General features: G+C 45.2%; 1 protein-coding gene across 2 annotated transcripts in view; it reads left to right on the top strand.

The window, feature by feature from the left end:
* The window catches only part of RIT2 (Ras like without CAAX 2), a 296,848-nt gene extending 285,900 nt beyond the window's left edge, over positions 1 to 10,948 (top strand). For both annotated transcript variants that reach the window (XM_090037160.1, XM_090037159.1), the window contains one exon: positions 9,565 to 10,948. In XM_090037160.1, the coding sequence (XP_089893286.1) occupies positions 9,565 to 9,792 (228 nt within the window). In that variant the 3' untranslated portion in view covers positions 9,793 to 10,948. The remainder of the gene's footprint in view (positions 1 to 9,564) is intronic.
* The last annotated feature ends 6,686 nt before the right edge of the window (positions 10,949 to 17,634 follow it).

The following is a 17,634-nucleotide window of genomic DNA, read 5'->3' as shown; positions in this document are numbered from 1 at the left end:
CAGTTTGAGGTTGAGCAGCATCTTACCTCTTGTCAGCCCATAGACTTTCTGCATCAGATAGAGGTCATCCACGCATGAGAGAAAGTTTTGCGACCTCTCAGATTTGGCTGAGCGCTTTTCCCACGAGACGTATGGGAAGTTAAAGTCTCCCATGACAATCATGCACCAGGAGCATGAGGACTCAGATTATTCCCTGCCAAGCTCCTGGTCAAGGTCTTGACCCTGGGTAGGGGGTCTGTAGTAGACCCCCACCATAGTATCCCCTGGGCTGTGTTTCCCACGGATTTTAACCCAGAGTGTCTCAAGTCACCCACTGTGGGTGCCAATGTTGGCTTGCAGGAATGTGTAACTTTCCTTGACAAAAAGAGCTACACCTCTGCCTGTTTTGTCTACTCGATCCCTCCTGTACAGGGTATAGCCATATATACCCATGGTCCAGTCATGGGTGGAGTCCCACCAGGTCTCCGTTATCCCTATGACATCATAGTTATTTGCATTTAGCAGGAGAACAAGTTCCTCCTGTTTACTCCCCAACCTCATGTCATTTGTGTATAGGCACGCAAGTGTCCCCTTGGGAGCCCTTGCCTTGCCTACAGATTGTTCTAGGGTTGGGGCAGGGGTTGGATCCCTTAAATGCCTTGACCTGCTGGCTTTGCAAGGGTTGCTCAGTGGGCCAGCAGTGTCAGTAGTCCTCCTGTCTCCTGGAGGGCTTAGTTTAAAGCCTGGTGGAGCAGGTCAGCCAGTCTGGCTGAGAAGAGCCTCCTTCCCAGGGGAGAGAGGTGGAGGTCATCCCTTCCCAGAAGTTCACTACCTCTCTCACCAAAGAGTGAACTGTGGTCATGGAAGCCAAAGCCTTTCTAATGACACCAGCGCCACAGTCTTTGGTTGACTACCTGGATCCTGCTCTCCCTCCTCAGCCTATAGCCCAAGACAGGGAGGATTGATGAAAACACCACCTGTGCCCCCAGACCCTTAAGCCCCTATAATTCCACATAATTTGATATCTTCTGCAAATTTGCACTCAATCCCATGTTGTCAGAATCATTAATGAAGATGTTAAAAAATACTGGGCCCAGGACAGACCCCTGGATGGATACCGCACTTAATACTGTTTCCCATCTAGATATTGATGATTTATGACTACACATTGAGAATGATGACCCAACCAATTATGTGTCCACCTTACAGTATTTTCATTTAATCTGTATTTCCTTATCTTATTAATGAAAATATCATGGGAGACAGTGCCAAAAGTTTTGCTAAAATGCCAAGGTATATCACATTCATTGCTCTTCTCATAGCCACAAAGCCTAACACCTTATCATAGAAGGAAATCAGGTTGGTCAGGCATGACTTGCTCTTGATGAATCCAGGTTGGCTGTTCCTCATGACCTTGTTCTCTTATAGGTGCTTCTTAGCCATTAAGTCCCATCTATACTGGTGCATGGGATTGCACTTGTTGGACTTGCAGGACTTTGCATTTGTTCTTACTGAACCTCATAAGATTACTTTTGGTCCAATCCTCCAATTTGTCTAGGTTTCTGAATCCTAGACCTACCCTCCAGTGTACATCTATTGTTTCAATTTGATGTTAGTAACTGCTGCTTCATTATGACTTGATATTAATATTGTAAACTCGAGGAGGTTGGGTGAGGTTCTGGATGACTGAAGAAGGTCAAATATAATGTACATCTTTAAAAAAGAGAAGAAGGAGGATGAGGGAAATAATGGATAAGCCAGTTTGGCTTCAATACCTGGAAAGATAGCGGAGATCTATTGTGAAGCACCTATAAGAGAACAAGGTCATGAGGAACAGCCAACCTGGAGGGGGGATTGAATAGCAGCTTTCAACTCCCTGCAGCGTGGTTCAGAGACAATGGAGCTGGACTGTTCTCAGTGGGGGCAGATGACAGAACAAGAAGCAATGCTCTCAAGTTTTAGCAAGAGATGTTGAGATTAGATATTAGGAAAAACTCTTACCAGGAGAGTAATAAAGCTCTGGAATGGGACACCCAGAGAGGCTGTGCAATATCCATCCATGGAGGTTTTTTGACACCTGGCTAGACAAAGCCTTGGCTGGGATGATATAGGTGGAGCTGGTCCTGCTTTGAGCAGGGGGTTGGACTAGATGACTTCTGGTCCCTGCCAACCCTAATTTTCTATGAGTCTATGTGGGTTCCCCTTTGTTACCTCTATAACTGGCATTTAAGTCCATTGTGCTGGTGTTACTTCCTTGTGGGGGTGTTTCACCTACAGTCAGGCTAAGGCAAAGGGATGGTTGTACGATATTAACCTATCCTACAGTAGTACAACCCTTGTGTTGCCAGGTGAGTTCTTTTGATTAATACCATTGTAAAAGAGAACATAATCAGAGCTTGCATATTCATCACACAATATTTATAGCACCCTGAACAAAGTCCCATTCTAATCTCTAATACTCCCGAGGCTTGCAATCAGCAGATTTATCCCCGAGAAGAGAGGTACAAATGAAAACAAGGGACAATGTTCTTATGAGACAGCAGCTTTTGTGTAAGTCTGGGAAGCAGGGGCAACTGAACTAATTGTAACACAGTCACAATAATGATTAATTGTGCAGCCGTTTTTATCTCATCTAGCTCTGTAATCTAACAAGCCAGCAGAGCTGAGCCTGCAGAATTGTATGCCATGAAGGTAAAGCGAGGTTTATTCAACTAATTACCTCTGAAGATGTTCAGATGGATTTAAGAGTAATGATGTTGACATTAAATTCTGTACACTCATTTGTGTCAAGTACAGTACCCACACTACTGCATTGTTTGGACCAAAGCTATACAACTTCCTAGAGGCTGGGGGCTGGGTACCCTAGAGATCTCACTAATGGGGGCTTCAGGCTGTGGGAGATGTGCTAACTTGGGCCATGGACCCCTCAAACAGTCCCCCACTACCCTGGGCTTGTGGGCACTCTGAACCCTCACTGCACCGGGGACACTCCCTTGCTCTGTATCAGGGAGGTGGGTGCTTCCCTCTTCACTGGGGATGTGGATCCTTTCTCCCACTACCGCATTGGGGATATAAGGGGATTTTCCTTCTCCCATCCCTGGGCGCATGATGGGTGCCTCTCCCACAATGCATTGGGCATGTGGGCATCCCTCCCTCCCATGCAGCACCATGCATGCAGGCGCATGAGTGCAGATGACCCAGACCTACCTTCAGCTCCTTGGATATGTGCTGCTCCACTGCACCATGCTGCACTTATAGATTCATTCATAGATTCATAGATGCTAGGGTCGGAAGGGACCTCAATAGATCATCGAGTCCGACCCCCTGCATAAGCAGGAAAGAGTGCTGGGCCTACATTACCCCAGCTAGATACACATCCAACCTTCTCTTGAAGACCCCCAGGGTAGGGGAGAGCACCACCTCCCTTGGGAGCCTGTTCCAGACCTTGGCCACTCGAACTGTGAAGAAGTTCCTCCTAATATCCAATCTAAATCTGCTCTCTTCTAGCTTGTGGCCATTATTTCTTATAACCCCCGGGGGCGCCTTGGTGAATAAATACTCACCAATTCCCTTCTGTGCCCCCCTGACGAACTTATAGGCAGCCACCAGGTCACCTCTCAACCTTCTCTTGCGGAGGCTGAAAAGGTCCAGTTTCTCTAATCTCTCCTCGTAGGGCTTGGCCTGCAGGCCCTTAACCATACGAGTGGCCCTTCTCTGGACCCTCTCCAGGTTATCCGCATCCTTCTTGAAGTGCGGTGCCCAGAATTGCACTCAGTACTCCAGCTGCGGTCTGACCAGCGCCCGATAGAGGGGAAGTATCACCTCCTTGGACCTATTTGTCATGCATCTGCTGATGCACGATAAAGTGCCATTGGCTTTTCTGATGGTTTCATCACACTGCCGACTCATGTTCATCTTGGAGTCCACTAGGACTCCAAGATCCCTTTCCACTTCCGTGCCACCCAGCAGGTCATTTCCTAGGCTGTACTGTGCTGACACTTCATGCCATGGGCTTCCCTGGCACCGTGAGCTCTGGCACACTGTTGTGCCCTGTCACCTGGGGAAGGAAGCAGATGCCAATGGAAGAGGGAACCTAGAATCCTGCAACAGCTGGAATAATGGGGGAACGAGGGCCAGCAGGAAGTGCAGGAACCATAAACTCCTCCCTTGCAGACCACATGCAGAGAACCCTGGCTTGAACAGGAGGCTGCCCTTTGCTAAGGACTGGGCTTTTAAAAAAAAAATTAGCTGAGATGCTTTCAGGTTAACTGAAATAATTTGTGGGCTCATGTAGAGTTTGGCAAAGCATTTCGAGTAAAAGAAAAAGGGATTTTTTTTTTAAATCAAAACATTTCACGTGGACAATTTTGAAATGAAACATTTTGACACCTATGAAACAACATTTTTTGGAAAGGCAGTTGAATTGAACTCTTAACAAAGGATAGAAAGACAGGTCTTCCTGAAAGGAAAAGGCACCTTGGCTGATGGAATGAAATGTTTCATTTGAACTCAAAATAATACTACCACTTTTGATTTGTTTTGTGTGATAAGGAAAAAATAAAAAACAACAAACCAAAAAACCCCAAAATGTTAGTACTGGTCAACCTGGCACAAGATTTTTGTTTTCTCTGTGATTTTTTCTCTCCTGCTCCAAATCTGAATTTTTTGCTGTTTCTAGAACCAGCAATGATATAGCCTTCAGGCTGAACTGAGCTGATTTCCTTTTGATCTTGATTTTCCCATTGGTAGCAGAGATTTTGGTGTTCAGTGGCAGGGATAAGATGGGCAGTTTGTACATGTAAATGTTGGAAGAATGACAGGAGGTGTAAACCTTTCTTTCTTCCCTTTCTTTGTTATAATATTCCAGGCCATAAATATTATATAGGTAAACAGTGACAGTTCTGCTAGTTCTAGAAAAGCAGAAAGATTGATTGATTTTCCTATCATATTTGATTCTGCTCTGGTTTTCTATCGCACCTGTGTGATCCAAGCAACATTTCAAAAGTAAACTGAATGCTCTTGCTTCACGCAGGGACCTACTCTGAAACCAACTGGGTATGTAGGGCAGATCTAAATTGGTCTACATCTGTCTCCCCTTTTTCCCCCAGTGCAAAGGAGAGGGGAAAGCAGGCAAAGGGGGAGCTCAGAGGGGGTCATCTCAGACTTCACTAGGCCTGATCCTCTGCTGGTGTGAACCATGGAGCCACAACCATGCTGAGCCCAGAGCAGATTTCCTATTGCTCTAAACTGTGTCAGGTCTGAACATCTGGGACTCAAGAGACCAGGCACCAACTCAGTATGGTCAGGGCTGTCCCTGACACGGCTAGAACTGCAGCTGGCAAAGACAATTCCACCCTGACCTCCTCTTACCACTATTAAACCCCTATTATTCACCGTTATTTCTGTCAAGAGACCATCCACTGAAAACCAGTTGCAAAGCCAACAGGCCTCTTTCTGCTGCAACTAGTGGCTTTTGGATATGTTCCATTTTTGTCCTCGAGTTTTGCCATTGAGGCCCAATACATCCTGTAGCAACTACTGTCAGATGGGTTCAAAACGAGGGTTTGAGGTCTGTAATTGCTACTCAGCTTCCCGTTGCAAAGTTAATGAGGGTGGCTCAGCTGGAAAGCAAAGTAAGAAATGTTTAGAAGTATCCTTGCAACTATTATCATTCCACCTGTGGTCTGCATGAGCTCCCCATGGCAACCTGGAGCTCCTAATGAGTGGCGGACAGCAGGAGCTGTCTCCGGCAGACTGCACTGATTGCCACTGCGGCAGGTGCGAGGTCTGCAGGAGAGGGGAGTGGGTGCAGTTTATTGCTGTCCTGTTCAGAGATGCCCCCAACCCTGCCAAAATGATGTAGCTACATTTGTTAGTGCTAACTCTCCGAAGGAAGCACACTTGAAGTTGCGACTGCCGCTACTCCAACAAACACTGCCGCCAAATTAAAGGCAGCACAGTCTGATCCTGAAGGAGATGTCTTGGCTGATGACAATCCAAGGGCACAGGTAGAAAAAAAATAATCTGTTTTCTTTGTTTAGTCTCTTCCCCTGAAGTACAGACACTGTTGTGTTCTTCGTCCGATGGGGAGAATGATTGCCAGCACCTCCCAGCCTTGGCGTTTTGCATTGTCCTTTCGGTTGTGCAGGAGCTGACCTCAGTGCGGAGCTGGCTGTCTTAAAGATGGCAGCTCATCCATCACTGCCTCCGCATGCTGTCAGCGCTCCATTTAATCTCACTTGTAATTTTCCAGGGGAGGTTTGCAAAAGCCACAAACAGAATTTTAATGCTGTAAAATGCCATTTGGAGCCAGTAAATATTTCCTTTCCTAATGAGGTTGTGCTGCATCCCAGCTGCCTGAAGTATTTGGAGATGGAACATGCCCCAGTTCAGTTGAAGCCTCATGCACTGTTTGCTCAACTGGATGCTTTACAAGACTGAAAAGGGGGTCTATAGGCTTCTTTATGTGTTCCCCACCTGCAGCCATCTACTCATGCAATCCCAGTTGGACTCACTGGGCCATGCTTTCTTGTGAATTGAGAGGCAGGGGAAGGCCGGTTCCCCCAACTCTACCCAGCGCATTCCCAGGCCCCACAGCTAACCTTCAGCATTTCAACCTGCTTTTCAGCTGTTCAGGCTTGCAGCTCAGTCTGCCTCCATGACTCCCAGATTTCAATGGGAGGATTCCTACAGGTTTCCAGTAAAATTGGTATCAAGCCCAGGGAGCCTGTATTAGCCCTCTAGCAATGCCTCTTTTCAGTTCAGTGCCCATGCTAGCTCCTTTACTCTCCCATGGGTTTCAATCCTTTAATATGACTGGATTTTTCTTTGGAAATCCATCATGGACTAATCAATCAAAGGGGCACCCATGAGAGTTAGGAACATATCCTGTAAGTCCCCCCTACGCCTCTACTGCCACCATCCACTGTTCCAACAGACTAGGACTCCCTCTACTAAACTGAATAGATGATTTCCTACCATTGCTGTGGAGCCAGTGGCAGCTGCTATAGCTTTGGGAGGAAAAATGAGGACAGACAGATACGTTATCCTCTGCTCTTACTGGGACCTGAGTCAAAGGAAGCACAAATGCAGGAAAGAGGGCACCCCAAGGCTATTGGAGGGGTCAGGGTAGAGAAATAAAGGCAGACATTTCTTAACTTTTGAGTGCTTGACTTTGAAAATTTAATGTTCTTTTAACAAAGTTTTGGGTCTGTATCAATGTATAAAACCATCAGTACAATTATAGCCCTGCTTAATGGTTTGCTCAGAACTGCAGTGTCTTTAACAAGCAAGAAAAAAAAAGAACAAAAAAATCTTCCTTCAACATGGAACAAGGCATAACAAGAAAAGAGAATGATTAAAAAGTCCAAAATAGACTAAAACAGTCTTCTGCTCAGACAATCAATTTCTCAATGGTGCCCAATAGACATATTGAATTGCACATTTTGCTTACACAGCTGCCGTGAGAAAAACAAGGACCATATTGCTACCCATCTCCTTTCGCTAAAGGTTGGCAATTATAGCAGTCGGAAAGCGATAACAATCTTTCACTGTGTCACTGAGTATTATTTAGGTTGGCACACAACTGCCCTGCTTACCTTTACAGTGTTTTTAATTGAATTAACATTAAGTGGAGTTTGAAAATGAACTTACTCACATTACAAATTGCAGAGCTCAATAGAGGGGTAACTGAATGGAAAATCTATGATGTGCGTTATGCAGGAGGTCAAAGGAAATAGTCTTCTCTGGTTGTAAAATGTATGACTGAACAGGAATGTGTGCACTTCCTTAAATATATCAATAAATAAAGATGTATGTCTGTGTGGATGAAATAGGTATATAAGAATTTCCATGTTGAAATTCCTCCATGAAGGATTTCCATGTCTAGTCTGGTGTCCCATTTCTGAATTGTTCAGTATTGGAGGAAGAGCAAAGAACTCCAATAAATGGAAATTATGCCATAACCCAATCATAAGTGAATTTTCTTCCTAATGATAAACAGCAAGCGGTTGGCTTCTTCCCTGAAGCACTATGGTTTATATGCCTAATAAATTTAAATGGAGCACTGGCTGGATGCAGCTGGACTAAAGAACAAAAATAGACATAGCCCTGAGGTAGTCAATGAAAATTGATATTTCTCACAAGTTAGGATTTAGCATGATATTGACAGGGACCTCCCACAGTCCTCTTGTCTTATTATCCACATGGATTTAATGTTATTTGAATAAATCATCACAAATTGTGATATCTAAATACAAATAAATCCCCAAAAGCTGAGACGGCCACTCTGGAACCTGAATGTTCACCCTTCTATCCTAATGCTCAGTACGATGGAGGGAGATGGCTCAGAAGTTAAAGAGCTAAGGGAGCTGTTTTGAAGCCCTTGCTTTGCTGCAGACATCTTCGGTAATGTTAATAAAGTTCCTTAGGGACAGACCCAAAAAAGGGATTTAGGGGTCTGAAAATGAAGTTTGACAACACTTAAGTCTCAGGCATTTGGCCCTTGCTGTGAAAACCCAGAATCCCATGTTATGTACCTAGACTCCCTGTGCAGTATGTGGGAGAACAAAGGCATGTCAAAATGTGTCTGACACACCAGTTGGCCTATCCGATGCCCTTGGGTACATGGGCACGTGCTCACTTTGTTACTTTGAGCCACCACTCAATGAAGCGGTGAGAGGAAACAAGAACATCAACTGATTTGGGGGGACAAAAAATGAAAAAAGGAGCATGCACATGGACTAGAAGTTCAAAAATACTGTACCCTCAGGGGACACCAAGCAAAGCACTCCAGACAGCGCCCACCAACTCTCAAAGAGAGGCAGGAGAGGTGAATGATTTTGAGCAGAGCTGACAATTGAATGCAGGGCTCCCGTATCCCGTGTGAGTGCTCTAAGCACCTGGGCAAAGTATCAAAGCATGTCTGTGCAAAAGGGCAACCATTCCACCCCTCTTCCTCTTTTAAGAAACAGGTAACCCATACTGAATTTTGCATGGACCCTGATTTGGTCTATGTGGGTTTGGCATTCACTGAGAACACCTATTAAACAAAGACCCACAAGGGAGAGGACAGAGGAACAACTCAGGATCCACCAAATAGACTTAGGGGCGCTCAAGGTCAACCTGTTCGACCTTCTGCTGATATTTTGACAAATGAGGAACTTTAAAGTTAAAAACAAATGGAGGTGCTTGTGGTATTCAAGTTCCCTTGGAGTTAGGCACAACCTGAACAGATAATCTTCTTTTCAGGATAATGATTATGTGTTTAGGAGTCTAAGCAACTTTTGGGGTCTAACTATGACTCTCTCTCTGGGCCTCACTTACCCATCTGTCAACAGCAACACCTCCAAGTGCTCAGGAGTTGTGGTGAGAGGGAAAAGCATAGAAGTGCCGCAGACAACTCCCAAAATCAACCCAGAGCATCCACTTGGTTGAGCTTGTCTTTGTGGCACGAGCTGTTAGCATGTTTGGCTGTTCACTAGTAGACTGAGGATTTAGGCCCATCCAGGGTTAGAGTTCCTGAGGGGATGAGCTTATGTCATGTGAGCCTGTTAGTGTTGATAACCTTTGCGTTTTATTTTGTAGGTCTCAACTGAAGAAGGTATGAGCCTAGCCAGAGAGTACTCCTGCTCCTTCTATGAAACTTCAGCTGCCCTGCGCTTCTTTATTGATGATGTCTTTTATGGACTGGTGAGGGAAATCCGCAGGAAAGAGTCCTCATTGTCCCTGGCAGAGAAGAAGATGAAGCGGAAGGATAGTCTGTGGCGGAAGCTGAAAGGATCCTTGAAGAAGAAAAGAGAAAGCACAACCTGATAGTACTTTCCGTCCATCGACCTCTCAGGAGTTGATCACAGTCATCTGTAGCAATCCCAGAAGGCAGCATTTACTCAGCATCTCCAGGGCCCAATTCGGGAGTCCTTTGTTCCTGTTTTCATTCAGTCCTTACACAGAAACAACTTCCATCAGGCCCAGTTCATGGTTGTCCTATGGTCCCTTTGAATCCATGCAGCCAAAGGAGCCACACAGCAATCACACAGTGTACCACCTCCTCTTCTCCAGTGGAGGAGGCTTACTTATATGAAGTAAATAGCCAACAGAGTGAATATTTGACCTTTCCCTGCATGAGCCCTCAGAGCCCTGGTTATTCTCCAGTTGCAGTGAACCAAACCAGGACCCAGGGCCTTACCAGTCCCATCAACTCTAGAAGGAAAGCACAACCTGCTTCCTCTCTGTCCATGCAAGGGCCCCTGACCAGGGAAGAACAGATACAAGTTGGCTTCTGTGGGAGTTTTGCTGGCATAAGGACAAAGTTAGGACCATAGGACCTGACCTTGAACTTTACATGTATAGAGCGGTTAAGGGGATGGATTGTGCTCAGCCCCTGGGTGCATGTAAAAAGGCCCAAGACCCAGTATGAAGCATCTTCATGGAGAACCTCAGAAGCATCACAGTCCTCTCTCTCAGTGAGAAGGTGGGGCAAGGATTGTACAAGTTGAGCACCCTAAAAGATGTGGGGTCATGGGCCCGGCTCTTCTTTATCTCCACCAATAGAACAGGATGGCTACAGAGGCACCCTGTCCCATCTGTTAAAGGATGGTCCAGCAGCCTCATTCCCTGCACACCATAGAGAGATGGGAGACACTTGGGCTCCAGAGACATGGCACTTGCTAGAGCTCCCAGTGGAGCAATACCTTTTTCTACCACCCATAGCATAGAGCACAGTCCAGCCCTTTGCACTCTACAGAAGTACATTAGCTCTATGTCCCCCCATCTTGACCATCCAAGTGAATTGTTTCATCAACCAGTTGGAAAGGCCTTTATTTTTTAAAGTAGGTGTGGAGTAGATCATAGACTCTCGGTCCTATTTGATTTCTTTTAAATTTCCTCTTTTTAAAAGAATTTTATTCATTAATTTTACAGTAAACACATATACATTGTATTAAAAAAATAAAGATCATGATTTACATGACCCAAAGAATGGCGAGTGTGTGCGTTTTCTCCCAACATGGTATTATCCATGCATCCTCGTCAGATTTTCATCAGCATATTTTTCTTTCATTTGAATAGGGAGTGAGTAAACTGGAAAACTGTCATCAAAACAGCACTATTGCCATGAAAATTTTGCATCACTGACAATAAAAAAGCTGATTTCCCCCTCAACAGCTGGGTTTTGCCATTAAAATAAAATGCTTCGGTGATTTTTTTCCCCTTATGACCAGCTTTGACCCCCAGGAGTTTGTCACAAAAACAAAGCAAAACTCACATTGTAAATCTGTTTTAAGACTAATTTCTCCCCTGGGGGCGTGATTCACCAGGTAAGAGCTGGCATTAGAAATTAAGGGGCAGTTTTGCTTGTTGCCTCCAGCAGTGAGAGCAGCAGTTGCTCTAGATATTGTTATTATTGTACTTATTACGTGTATGTACAACCATAGATCCGAGTCGGTGTGGGCAGTAGCCACATGCAAATCCCTGACCTGACAGCACAGAGCAACTCCAGGCCCTGTTTGATGCTGTAAGCAGGCAGGCATGCTCTTTGCTAAATGCTGTCCGGTGATTATTGCATCCACCCAGAAGCTGAGCCACTGGACAACTAACAGGGCAAAATTTGTGGAGAAGAAGGAGACCAAGCAAGGAGAGCGACGCTGCAGCACATTGATGGGCTCACCTGGATGCAGTGGCAGGATCCCTCTCACCCTTCTTCTCACTCCATGAATCTTACACACATCTTACACGCTTGGCTTGACAGTGAGGCATTTGAAAGAGGATGGGTTTGGGGAACACTAGCCAGCCTAGCCCTTGGCCTGCTGATTAGGTTTTTCTCCTGGGAAGTGGGAGAAGTGGACTGGAGTCCACCCAGCTGAGAGGGGTCTGAAACCCAGGTATCGCGCTCCTTGGGTCCGTGCTTTAGCTACTGGGATCATGGGCAAAGGTAGGAGACACTACCAGTGTGGTTTGAGATTGAGCATAGAGGATGTTGTGCTTTATAAACTCAATGCCAGTTTTAGTTAGGCGTGTGTCTCCGCTTGGCTTTGAAGAGGTTCTTCCCACTCCATGACCCTCTGAATGCTCTGGACCCCAAGAGATTGGAAGTTGAAAGCAGATGACTTAGCTTTGAGGAGGTGACGTTAGCTCACACACACCAGCAAGTCTCCATGTTCATCACCAGCATGATCTAACTCACCCTTGAGACCACTCTACAGATGTCCTAGGCACCCAATCCTGCTGTTTTGATTCACCCTCCTGAGGCACGGTGCTTAAATTGGGAAACTTATGTAAAGGTGCCTTAAAAAGTTTGTTCAGACCTGGGCCCAAATGTCAAATTTTCAGGGTTACTGAGGCCACTGAAACAACATATTTTCAGCACCCCTGGGCCAAATTTCTAAAGATATTTGGTACCAACCCCCCTTCCCCCCAAGCAGATATACTGTTCATAGACAGCTTGGCACCTGACCTTTTGAGAAGCTGTTTAAAAAATAGCACTGAACTCCCTTCAGCAGCTTGAGACAAATACTCAAGAAATCTGGCTTGAAATAATTTGCACACGCTTCCGACTGCAAGTTTGTGGCAGAGTAGGGAAGAGTCACAGATCACCTGACTCGTGTCCCTGAAACACATGACCATCCTTCTCTAAAATGAGAATGTCATCCTGATTTACGGTCACCTGATTTCTCAATAATCCATAATACTTAACCTCAGCTAATTGAGCAGAGCTTATGGAGGTTATAGTCAGTGAGAATAACATAAGTCATAACTGAACAAGAGAAGTACTGCTGCTGCTTTACCTAATTAATCATTATGCTTCCATCACAGGAGAAGGGTGTATTTAGCTGTCAGACCTGGCTGACAGAATTAAAAATCCGCAGTGCTGTGTCTAAAGACTTCCCCATCTCCAACTACTTTCTTTTCTGCTCTAATCATGTCTAGAAGATTTCAGGAAGGAAACAGATCATTTTATTTTGCTGTGGTGCCTACAGTCCCGTGAAGATGGCAGCTATAACTTACTCCGCTGTCAGTCTGCATTGCAGTCGGACTATAATTCAGGTTCCTCTAGGGGTGCAATTAAAGCAGGCTAATAAATAAAATAAAATAATATGACTTTTCAAACGGATCCATGGTGTCTTTTGCAAATACATAATATATGACTGTTAATGACTCTCCTCCCCCAGCTTTGGCAGATCACATGCTATATCTAGCTATGAAGTCATTATCTCTGGGGGCAGCTGTAAAACAAGATAGAGCATATGCACAATTTAAGTTTTCCCTTTTATGTGTTCTGTCATGGGGATGTTTAACTAATGACATTTCACCCCCTCTGCCCTTACAATCAAACCTCTCCTTGTGTGAGATGCCACTGACTTGGGCCCCCAAATTACCTATAATATGCCCAGATCAGACAGCCTGCCATTTTTGTCATTGACAATAATTGACACAAGAAATAAAGACTTATGATACTGAGGCAGCAACAAAGCAGAACCGGCACTTGAGGAAAGAATTGCTTGCAGCATTTTGTTTGCTGGATTCTGCCTTTTTACATTTTTTGTATCCCTCTGCTTGGCCCTGTAGCACATGTTGTGTCTCTTGGTGTGCAGAACAGTTTCAAGATGGGTTTTAACAGATGAAGCAGCCCCAAAATGGATGTTATCACCTAATGTAGCACACTGTTTCCCCCCTCCAATACTTCTGAAATAGAGAGGATTACAATTTACACATCCTGGACCATAATATCTTTACAAATGAGGAGAACTTTACCCCTCGTTCTTTGGTGGAGCCTTTCCAGCTCTGGAAGAGAAAGCTCCATTTGAGTCTAACAGCCCATTGGGCTGCTGTGGTGAAGGCACATCAGGTTTTGTAGCCAAAGTCCTGGAAGGCAATGGCACAGGTGGCATTATGTCCAGATGCCTTTGACTCCATCCTGAATTCCCTTTTTTTAGCTGGGGAAAGACTTTGGCATAAGAACAGAGAGGGACTTGAACGCATACCTTCAGAAACCTAGCAAGGCACCTTGACCTGTCTGCTGCTGCACCCCTCTCACAATACAATGCTCAATTCATTATGGGGAAGACTGTTGCAATTTGATCCTCTGGTTCTGCAGAGAGAGAAAATAAAGGCACTACCATTTCCAGACACGGTATTTAGAGGTCCACTAGGAACTAAACTGCAGAGCAGGAATTCATTTCAAATGAAGTATCTAACACTTACAGAAGCTGTGGGCATAGACTAGCTGGGACTGTACTTGCACCCTTAAACTGCAGGTGAATCTCTTCTTACCCCTACAGTCATCCAGGCCTCCTTGTCCGTGTCATTCAGTTAAATGAATCTCTGCCCTCACTTGCATAGGTTGCATTTTAGCCTTGTCCAATCAAATTTGTTGAGCTTTCCTACCGTACAGTTTCTTTGACTGCCTGGGACTCCTTGGGATGTCTGCTTGGCAGTGATTTGCAATGGAGATGGCATTCCTCGTGGCTGCTGTGAAAGTCACCCCGTGCGGTATTGCCCTGCACCTCTATCCTGATTTATAGCTCCCCTATGCTCCTGGTTCTCAGCCTCCTTGAGTTGAGCTTTCCAATTTTGCTACATCGCTCTGAATTATGAGGTTGTTTTGTGATGAGAACAAATGTCCACTTGAGAGAACCAAACTCATTTTGTGACTTGAACTTCTCCCCCAAGAGGTAATAAAGACAAGAACATCCAACGCAGTTGCATCGCCTACTGTATATCTTCTGTCAATAGATAATTAATGTGACAATGAGATTTTCCCATTTTAGTACTTTGTCATGCATCATATTTTTTGTCCTGCTTTTAGCCTTGCAACTGTTTCAATAGCTACATGCCCAAGCTCACAAGGAACATTATTGATAACAACTGCAGTTGGAACTGAATACAAGGTACACAGTGATGCCAAGAAAGTAAAGCAAACTCAGGCTTCACTTTAACCCATTGCATAAGTGTCATTTAGCAAAATGCTTTCCCCAGTTTGGGAGATGCCATACACTTTTGTGCAGGGGTGGGGTCTGTGTTGTTCTTTAGGGGGCAAAGCACATGTCAGACTAGACATCAGGAGGCGCTACTTCACAGTCTGGGTGGCTGAAACCAACTTCCAAGTAAAGTGGTGCTGGCTCCTACACTGGGGGTCTTTAAGAGGAAGCTAAATGAACACCTTGCTGGGGTCATTTGACCCCAGTACTTTTTCCTGCCATGGCAGGGGGTTGGACTTGATGAGCTGCTTAGGTCCCTTCTGACTCTACCAACTAGGAAACTAGGAAACATGGGATTCAATGGGATTCAGTGTCTCAGCCTTCCTTATTCTGGAGTTCCACAGATCACACCTGGAATTCCTTCATTTGGAAAAGTGTGGGGAGGAGAAGTTATACATGGGGAGGCAGATTTATTACTAAGTTACTCCAGGTTTTGGGATGCTTCCTTTGTATCCTACCAGACACTCAGTCCGGGAGACTGGCATAACTTGTCCCATTCATCATGTCTTCTGGTGGCTTTGCACATCCCACCAATGTCAAACCAGACCTCTCCATGTTTAACCTCAGGCAACCAAACTCATTGTCACTCACAATGGCCACATCTACATGAAAAGTTGACTGTGGGGTTGCCTAATTAGCTCCACCATAAAATCTCCTTGCTTATTAGGCCAAAGAAAACTGATAAACTCTGCTGTAGGACAGTACTTGTAAATACTAGTACTTGTATTTACAAGTACTATTTTACAGCAGAGTTTATTGGTTTATTAGTATTTACAAGTACTAGTGCTTGTGTTCACACGTGCTATCCTACAGTAGAGCTCTTTGCCACACACCGACACATGTGTAGACACTGATGGGTCTGGCTGGGGCATGAAACTGCTATGGTGCAAGGGCTGCCTGCCAGCTAGTCCCACACTGAAGCACCCTCATGCTCCATTCAGCCCCTCCCCAGCATGTTGAGCTGAGTTGGAGCAGCCCGGGACTGTCGAGTTGACCCCTTGGGGCTGCTCTGACTTGGTTCATCATGCTGCAGTCCCAGGCATACATGTAAACACAGTGCCTGGGAGCAAATAAAATCTGGCATGATATACACTGGAATTTATTGCTTTGAATTAACTGCAAGTGTAGACATACCCATTGTGTGGAAATTGGCCCTCTTGATCATTAGCAGAAAATACTGCAATGAGCTGTAGTAATCAGTTTATGAAATACAGACCTTCAGACCTGCGTCCTGTCTTCCACCCATATACCTCTTGGTAGTCTCATATGGCCACAGAACAAGCAAAGTGATGAGAGACAATCCTTGCTTAGATGGCTTGTGGGTGATTATTCAACCTTCCCAGCTCTATCCAAATAAAAAAGGCATAATTTTTCTTCCTAGATCCTGCTGACTCATTACAAAGGATTCCACAGTCATGAATTTAAGGCAACTAGCAGAGCTGAAAGTATAATCTGAACACGTGAGATCAGAACCTCAGGTGGTGTAAACGGGTGCAGCTCCATGAAGAACAACGTTAGACCCAACCATTGATCTTCTGATGGTATGAAATGCTCAAAATGCATCATAAAATTAGCTATATGCCCTGCCCCAAAGACTTTACAAAATTCAAAGCTCAACACAAAGAAGCACAGGAAAATACTTTAGGGGAAGAAAAAAGGTTAAGGGTGGAATGGGTTCTGAGGACAGGCTGAACAAAGGAAAGACAAGGTGTGGTGAATGAGAACTTGGAAGGGAATAGCAATAACAGTCATGGAGTGGAGGAGGAGTGAAGTGCTAGGACTGAAAAGGGCACTAAGAAAAGGAAAGGAAGATGGACAAAATGAATGTGAAGATGTTGGCATCTAACAGCGAGACAGGGTGCTGTTAGGTGAGCCTGGCCAGCTTAAGTCTGATGCAGCGAGAGGCAGAAGGCAAATTGAAGACTCTGAGGAAGTAATCATAGCTGGAACAATGATTAGTAGGGCAATGGATGCACACGCCAGTCCCAGGAGATGTCTGTTCTGGAACAAACTTATGTGCAACTTGTCCAGGGACAAGTGAAATGTCGGTTCCTAACCTCTGAATTTGATGGAAAACAATACATTGAATTTAGCATCTTTTACATAGGCCTTTTGGGATTGTCTGGATAGAGGTGGGAAGAGGTGGGAAGGAGAAGGAGTTCTATACATTGAAAATTGGTCCACTTCGTTTGAATGCTATCAATAACCCTGAGTTACTAAAACAGGAATGCTCAACCCCAGCCTGTGGGCCATATGTGTGCTGCAGAGCCATGTTGTCTGGCCTGCTAGGCTTCCCACAAGTTAAAAGAAATGATGGCAGGGAAGCAATAGCAATGGTAATTGCCCTTCCTCTGATGCCAGATTTCCAGACCTATGGGGAGCCCCGTAGTTCAGACAGCGAGGCTATGCATGTTAGATCGGGTGTGCAGGGCAGAGGTGGCACAGGACAGGATTCAGGTGTGAGGGGCTGGGATGAGGCAGCATGGAGCCAAAACAGTGGGACAGGTAAAGGTAGTGTAAGGCCAATCCAGGCACATGAGGTGGTGCAGGGTCCAATCCTGTGCACCCTGAAAAGACTGGCCCTTTACCATTCATCTAGCCCACAGAGCCAAAAAGTTGAACACCACTGAACTAAAGCAACCCTCTTTCTTCTGCACTTGCTGTCTGCTGCCTTCCAGCA

The sequence above is a fragment of the Crocodylus siamensis genome, chromosome 3 (genome assembly GCF_052110815.1).
Source record: "Crocodylus siamensis isolate JL-2025a chromosome 3, ASM5211081v1, whole genome shotgun sequence".
Classification (NCBI taxonomy): Eukaryota; Metazoa; Chordata; order Crocodylia; family Crocodylidae; genus Crocodylus; species Crocodylus siamensis.
This window is presented reverse-complemented; position numbering and strand designations above follow the sequence as displayed.